We start from the raw sequence: 8,272 nt of genomic DNA, 5'->3' as shown, positions 1-8,272 counted from the left end.
AATCAAATGTGGAACAATTATTGCAAATAATATAAACAGTGCTTTATCATTAAATAACTCCTTTACCTTATGTAGTACTGCAATAGATTTTGTTATTTTTGTTAAGTCATTTATATGAGGTTTCCAGGTCAGGTTTTCATCAATAATAACATCCAAAAACTTTACTTCACTAACTTTGCAGATCTCCACACATCAACGTTAAATGAAACATCGACCATTCCTTTTCTATTACTGAATATCATATCATTTGTTTTGTCCAAATTTAGTGATAATTTGTTAAGCTTAAAYTAAGTTTGTATTTTTACAAATACAAATTTTACAAATTCTGTCTGAATCATCCATTTCTTTCAGTGCCCGGGGATGGATCTGTCCCTCCTGCATAATGACTGCTGGAAAAAAGACAGCGTTAAAAAATAAATAAATTTGAGACTGGAGCTGTTTTAAGATGGTAATGATCTGCTTTAGTGTTGGCTGCATTTGCACTAGCCGTTAGCTCATTTGTCCTGTTCAGCATAAAAATTATTCCTACAAAGTGAGGTTGTCCAAATATCTATAACAGGTAGGATTTTATTTACTAAGAATTTTTTTCTCAGAAACTGCTGCCAAAATGATGACTTATCCCCTTAATACTWCTCAAATTAAAGCTCACACTGAATTCTCTCTCTCACTATATATTGGTTATAAATTAATTGATTTTTTTTTCTTGCAGAACGGTCTGAATGGTGTAAGAACCTCTGCTGCTCTCGACAGTGAGTTCCCTCTCATTATCACTGCTTCCTATTTCATTTGTCTCATTAACTCGCCGACAGATAGAGGCCTTGTTAACAACGGGAACAGCTTTACTTTTATGATGCTTTAAAATCTGAATTCAAATCTCCAAATCATTTTGTCAGGCGGGACACCTCAAAAGTCGTGTTTTTTTTTTCAATTGTTTCTTTGCAGCTTCTTCAACTGCTTCCACACCAAAGCCCGAGCCGTCGTCTGTGAACCTCAACACTAACGGCCCTTCGGTCCCCTCCTCCCACCTGCCCCCCTCACTGCCTGCACACAGCTCCACCACGCTCTCCAACCTGGCACAGGACCTGCAATCATCGGGTCAACTCAACTCACTAAACAGGTCAGGCCAGTCGGTCTAGAAATATCCCTGTGTACAAAATTGTGCTGTTTGGACTGAACTTGTCTTACTGTTTGCTTTCAGTTGCTGTGCAGTGTAAATAATTAGTTCTTCTGTAATGATTGGGATGATGAAGTTGGAAATTTTCTTTTTTTTTTCCATCACCTTGCAGTCACGGCAGCAGCCACTCCTCAGTTTCAGCTCTGGGATCAAGCTCTCTCACTGTAAGTTTTAGTTTGATGTTCTACCTGTGTGATGCTAATTCRTGTAAAATATCTTGCTCGATACAAAAAGACACATAGATTTAGCACTAAAAACAAGCAACATGGTGGAAAAAGGAAACTTTACTGGAGCGAGAGTGTGTTAGAGMTTTAAATTTGACTCAGACACCACAGAAACAAAGCATTAATTTATTTGATGTTTGATTTATTTGAACGTTCAAAGTTCAACTAAACTGCTGATGTTGGATTTAAACAAGCGTTTCACTTCATTTATTTATTCAAATTCAAAATGTATTTATTCATTTCATTTAAAAAAACAAACAACTAAATAATTCAAATCAAATAAAATGAAAGGTAGCAGATAAAAGATCTTATATCTGCTCCTATTTACAACAAAAAATTGATATTAATTTCAAACAATAATAAACCAAATAAAACAAAAACAAAAATTCAACTCCTCAAACAGTAACTCATACAAATACAAATTAAACAATTTCATATTTCTTTATCAATTTTGCTTTGATCATTTTTTAAAGGAATTAATTGATCCAATGATTTTATAATCACTTTCCAGATTGTTCAATAGTCTTGTACTTTTTATTGAAGTGCATCTGTCCTTCAAAATTGTTCAAATTTTTGGTTTAATAAACATTTGCAGTCCCTTCAAATTATAGCAGCTTTCCCTCTTAACAAAATTTGATAGGATGTTTGAAGGTAACACATTTTTATGAGCTTTGTATATAACTTACAGAATATGATATTCAACCAACTCATAAAATTTTAATAATTTTAACTGATGAAACAATATATTCATTTATTTATTTAAAAGGACAATGCATATTAATTAATATCGATTGATTAATGATGCCTTTATTGTCATTGTACAGAGCAAAATGAAATTACATTTAAGAACACCCATTCAAGAAGACACACATGACAAAAACATGGGGGAACAGGTGATCAGGTTATGCGGCAACCAGCAGGGGTCGCACTACCTTTAACATTCTATGCATTCTTTGCATATTGTGTAAAACAGTTTAGTTTAAGCRAATGTGTGTAGAAAAACCTGTGTTGACAAATATTGGATCCATTTATTTATATTTGCAGTACACTAGCGTCGACAGCAGCAACGTGAGCTCTCTGGCTCCTTCGTCAAGCTCCTACACGTCATCGCAGCCCTCGAACGCACCGCTCCACCCGGCACACAGCAGCAGCAGCAACAGTAGCAGCAGCAGCATCGGCCACCTGGCCAACATGCCCAGCCTGGGCGGCGGTATGAGCAGCACAGTCGGAGGCATGACCGGCGCGGGTGGAATCCACGCCGCCGCCATCGCCACCAGCTCAGCGCTGGGACTCGGCTCCAATGGAGCCACTGCCACGTCCAACCTCTCTGCACCAAGGACCGCAGCCGTGCTCCCCTCCACTGGTACGCACACAACTCCAGACAGTAGCCTCAAACTGAAGCTGTGAGGTTTTCACGTAGATAAAAATAACAATAAAAATGTTGTGTTGACAGGTAAGGCTCCTCCTAACCTGTCCCAGGGTGTGCCTCCTCTATTACCAAACCAGTATATCATGGGTCCAGGGGGACTACTGCCTGCTTACCCAGTAAGTAGACCATCATGATCCACTATTGCACATGTTTATTTTGATTAGTTTTAACTTCTGTATGTGCAGTGTTTTTCCATGTTTATTAATTTAATTATAGTTCCTAACAAAAGAAGTAGATTTAAGTTAGAATAATATCCACTTKGATAATTTTTTATAAAACAAACCAATGACTTTGAACTGGTCAAATTTCCTGATTCAGAGTTTCTTCTAGCATTACACAAACTGGGAAGCCCCACCCCCATTGAGGTCATGGCATGTGATAAAACAGTAAWCATCTGTACATGGTCACATGTTACCAGTTCACTGTGGCTGAGGGAGACACCAAGCTGATACGTCATCACCCACCTACCCTGGCCTCGCTGAGACATGCATCTAAAATTTAACATTGTACTAAAAGCTTGTATTAAATATGTTGAACAGACACGACCAAACTCCAACAAGTAGAGAGAGAGAGTTCTACTGCTGCTTTAGTTCGTAGACTCAAACAATAATAACCCTAAAAGACGTATGTATGTGTGCCCAAGATTTTAAGTTTGTGAGGGTTTTGGAAAAAAGTTCAAAATTTAAACCCTTCCTGTGAGAGTGTTAGTTTTAAGTTCGTAGTTTATCATGAATATCTTCAAATTTCTATACAGATTATAGCAACATAAACAAGGTTCTGGTAATTTGAATGTGCTAGGTTTGTTTGTATTTAAAAACGTAAGCAGGACTGATTTATTCTGGCCCCATGCGGGAATTCCGGCTTATCTCTGAAAATAAAGAAGAARAAAAATCAGTCTCACCGAGCCTAAGGTTTAACATATACAGTATTTCTTTAGATTCAACAAAAGCGCATCTTTCCCTCTCAATCACACCAGACAGGCCTACCAGCCAATCAGAAACCAGGTGGGGGCGGGACTTAGAAAATCTGCAAACTTTGATTCAGAGAAGAAGTTTGAGCGGCTCAATGTTTTTTTTTTCCCACTATCAGCCCTGTGTACCGTGACATAACTGTACCGRGATGAACAATCAAACATGAAAAATTAACCTTTAAATTTACAACTATTTTAAATGACAACATGAGCTGAAATCCTTGAAATATAATCTCTTTAAATGAAATGGTCTCCACATTTTTTTTACCTACGAATTGCAGTAATTTTCATTTTACTTGGTAAATTTTGTTTTAGGTTTTTAGAGATTGTAATACATTTGTGTTGTTGTACGTATGACTGAGTGTTTTTATTCTTTGTATCCTGCAGCAGATCTACGGCTATGAAGACCTCCATATGTTACAGTCCAGACTGCCAATGGTGAGCCACATGATGTTTGCATGCAGAAGCGAAGCTAAATGCTACTTTTGATTTCAACGATTYGGTTTCTTCAGCCTTCTTTGCAGGATTACTATGGAATCACATTCCCAGGCCCCACAGCAGCTCTCTCTGGCAGAGACGGGAGCCTCGCCAACAACCCCTATTCAGGTGAACCTTGTACTCCTCTTTTCTAAAACCCAACAAGCCAGTTTGAGTCGTTGTTTCTCACACATCTCCGCCCCCTCCGTTGTTCAGGTGAAGTCACAAAATTTGGTAGGAATGACTCCACCTCGCCAGCACCCCCCACCAGCCTGGCTGCCCCGCAGCCTCCCCAGGCCCAAAGCCAAGGACAGACCCAGACTCAGCCTCAGCCTCCTCAGGCTCAGCCTCAGCCTCAGGGCCAACCGCAGCACCACAGCAGCCAGCAGGCCTTTCTGCCTCCGGGCTACAGCTACACGGGGCTGCCGTACTACCCCGGAGTGCCGGGCGCCGTGCCCAGCGCTGCCGCCTTCCAGTACGGCCCCACCATGTTCGTTCCTCCCGGAGGCCCGGGGCCGGCTTCRGCTAAGCAACACAGCATGGGACTGGGCCTGGGCAACCCCTCAGCCAGCCCCTTTCAGCAGCAGGCGCAGCAGCAGCCCAGCGGTTATGGCCAGCACGCTTTCAGCTCAGGTATATAATCTTTTTTGTTAAAGGGATTCATGATGAGTTGTAACATTAGACTTTATTTGAAAAATGTTTATTTTAAGTGTAAAATAAAGACCGTAAAAATACTGTAGGCTGTTTAGTTTTTATAATTTTTAAACTAAAAGTTTAAAAATATATTACACGGACAGGGCCATTTTATTTACACGCAAAGCATTCTGGGTAAATGATGACGTGGATAGGTCCTCGGTGTTAGCGAGCTATATCCACCCTGAAGATCTTGGACAAAATCTGATGATCGACTCTTTTAAATGAAACCAGAGAGCGTTGACAGAGAGGAGAAGGTAGAAATGACTCAGCCTGTAACTGAAAATATAGATGGAGGACAACAGAGCTGCTTCATGGAAGAAGAACCTCAGCTATATTGCCTTATATGTATTAGCTCAGCGCTAGCGCGACAAACAAGCTAAACTGAGGTCCTCCGTCCATATTTTCAGTTACAGACTGAGACATTTTTGTGTTCCCCTCTCTGTCATGTGGATGGAGGACCTCAGTGACGAGAGGAGAATATGTAGCGCTGAGCTAATACATATATATGGTGATAGCATCGGGGCTAATGCTAAAGCTAACAGGCTAAGCTGAGGTTCTTCTTCCATGAAGCAGCTCTGTTGTCCTCCATCTATATTTTCAGTTACAGGCTGAGTCATTTCTACCTTCTCCTCTCTGTCAACGCTCTCTGGTTTYATTTAAAAGAGTCAATCATCAGATATTGTCCAAGATTAACCTTCAGGGTGGATATAGCTCGCTAGCAGCCTCGTGATGACCTATCCACGTCATTTACCCAGAATGCTTTGTGTGTAAATAAAATGGCCCCATCCGTGTGACATATTTTTAAACTTTTAGTTTAAAAATGATAAGAACTGAACATCCTACAGTATTTTTACAGTCTTTATTTTACAGTTTAAATATATGTTTATCAAATAAAGTCTAATGTTACAACTAATCATGGATCCCTTTAATAAGGAATAAAGAAAGACGGCATGTAGCCGAAACGCGTCCTGTTTTCTTCCCTTTTTAAAAACATGGTATTTTTTGGAGTGCTGGTCATCCCATTGTTTTGATTCTTCAGAACCGGGCACCCATTTACTCTTWTCYCATTTTTGTAAGAAAATTTGAGTTGTGTGCACTAGAAATTTTTTTCTTATATAAACTGACTTTACCACTGCTTATTAGCTAACAAAAAGAAAACTGCCTTTAAAGCTTAATAATAAAATGTGTAATGTTCAGTTTTATTTTGCCTTTCCAGGTTATGAGGAGCTGACAGCAGGGCCAGCAGGAGTTGAGTACAGCAAAGGGTACAACTCCTCTTCACAGGCGCAAGCTAAATCTGCTGCTGCGGGGCCTGGGAAAGGTAGATTCTAAAAGGCTTTATGATTCAAGTTCTATACAAGTCAAAGGTGTAATTTCTTATTTAAATATACTTGCAGGTGTCTCAGTGACATCCAGTAACTCTGGTGTGCCAGACATCAGTGGAAGTGTTTACAATAAGACCCAGGTAGCCTCCTGAGCTGAATTTTACAACAGAACCTGTTGTTTTGCTCCAGCAGTAAMGTTTTCTTCTGTCTCCAGTCTTTCGATAAGCAGGGTTTCCACGCAGGGACCCCGCCTCCCTTCAACCTGCCATCGGCATTGGGGGGCCCAGGGCCTCTGAACCCCGGAGCCCCACCTGGAGGCTATGCACCCGCCCCATTCCTCCACATCCTGCCTCACCAGCAACCACACTCACARCTGCTGCATCACCACCTAGCTCAGGATGGACAGGTATGTTTTGTTTATTTTTATTTTTTTATTTATTTTTTTTACAAAGTCCTCTCAGCAGTTCGTCATCAGTAAGGAGGATTAACGTTCTCGTTTCCTGCCGTTGTTCAGGGTGGTCCGAGTCAGCGCGGCCAGTCCAGCAGCCTGCAGCAGAAGAGCCAAGTCAACAAGTCGAGCTACGGCAGCTCCCCTTACTGGGCCAACTGAGACGGCAACACCTGCCGTGTGTGTGCGTGTGTGTGAAACACGCACGCACACACCAGCCGATCTGATGAGATGATAGAGAAACAAAACATTTTTACAGACTAAGCTAACACACACACTACCATCCCCTCCCCTTTGCTCTGTATATCTCATTTTCAAATTAATGGCTGTTGTATGTAAAATATATTTATGTATTTATACAGTATATATGTATTGGTAGGACATAAAATGTGGTTTTCTGCATTGTTTTTATTTTGAAGGACATTTTATTTCGAAAACAAAAAAATGTGGAAAGATGAGAGTGCTAAATCATGGAGATAAAGTTGGTGAATATACTTGAACACAAGCATCTTGTGATGTGGATTCTTTTCTTTTGTAYGCATACATGAACTGAGAATGGTGTACATAAATTATACACATCATTTTCACGGCAAAGGCCTTTTTTTATTTTGGAATTTTATTTTATTCTTTTGTAACAGGTCACTCTCGTCTGTGAATCCTTATTCGGAGAGTGACTTTCTTTTYTTCCTCCCTTTTTCTTTCCATTTTGTCTCTCATTCCTGAATCTTTACTAGTTGGTTGGTTTGACCAGCCAGGCCTTGGATTTGATGTCATTTTAACCCTTGTTGTCCAAATTAAACATTATGAAGTTTCCATGGATCTGGAATCAATATTTACATTTTCACTACAAATCTTCATTCACATCTATCACGTCGAAGTTTTAGACAAGGGTCCTCATGGGCCACCATCCTGCAGACTTTTTCTGCTCCAACACATCTGATTTGAATGAATTAACAGGCTTCAGGAGAACTCGAAAATATCATTTAACCACTGAACCAGGTGTACTGAAGCAGACACAAAACATCCAGGGTGGTGAGCATCGAGGACCAGGACTAGACGTCCTCAGAGAATAGTTCAGGCAAATTTGATGAGCATTTAGATGTTTTTATCAGGACTTTTGTACATTTGGATAAAAATATTTAGGTAGAGGACAAAATACCTTATAAAAAGACAAAAACGTATACTGCTGAAGCGACTAATTTACTAAGACATTGCTGGTTTGGGCACCACTGTGGTTTAGTGGTAAGTACTGGTCTTTTAAAGTATTCAAATTTCTACCGTCCAAAAACATGGATATTTGGCTGCCTTCAGGTCCAGTTCTTCAATAGATCTGTGATGTAGTGCCATAGTGCAGTGTCGGTACAGTCAGTGTTGAAACGGGTCAGTTGGGTACTTTTCTATTGACGTTCCAGTCTGGTTCCAGTTGGTGTGTTTTGGGCTGTAGGTGGAGGTGGATTTTGGGTTTGAAAAAAGTTATTGTGCAAAATGAGAGATGGAAACAAATTTGATAACTTCTGAAATTTTAAAAA

General features: G+C 40.1%; 1 protein-coding gene across 2 annotated transcripts in view; it reads left to right on the top strand.

The window, feature by feature from the left end:
- ubap2a (ubiquitin associated protein 2a) overlaps positions 1 to 7,560 on the top strand; it is a gene marked incomplete at its 5' end in the record, with an annotated part of 13,201 nt that extends 5,641 nt beyond the window's left edge. For both annotated transcript variants that reach the window (XM_014017044.1, XM_014017043.1), the window contains 12 exon segments: positions 710 to 749; positions 943 to 1,117; positions 1,287 to 1,338; positions 2,443 to 2,761; positions 2,852 to 2,943; positions 4,185 to 4,235; positions 4,310 to 4,403; positions 4,491 to 4,907; positions 6,187 to 6,291; positions 6,368 to 6,435; positions 6,510 to 6,701; positions 6,810 to 7,560. In XM_014017044.1, the coding sequence (XP_013872498.1) occupies positions 710 to 749; positions 943 to 1,117; positions 1,287 to 1,338; positions 2,443 to 2,761; positions 2,852 to 2,943; positions 4,185 to 4,235; positions 4,310 to 4,403; positions 4,491 to 4,907; positions 6,187 to 6,291; positions 6,368 to 6,435; positions 6,510 to 6,701; positions 6,810 to 6,905 (1,701 nt within the window).
- Positions 7,561 to 8,272: the final 712 nt, after the last annotated feature.

This window comes from Austrofundulus limnaeus, unplaced genomic scaffold, assembly GCF_001266775.1.
Source record: "Austrofundulus limnaeus strain Quisiro unplaced genomic scaffold, Austrofundulus_limnaeus-1.0 Scaffold160, whole genome shotgun sequence".
Lineage (NCBI taxonomy): Eukaryota > Metazoa > Chordata > Actinopteri > Cyprinodontiformes > Rivulidae > Austrofundulus > Austrofundulus limnaeus.
Note: the sequence above shows the minus strand (reverse complement) of the source record. Positions and strands in the feature narration are given on the sequence as shown.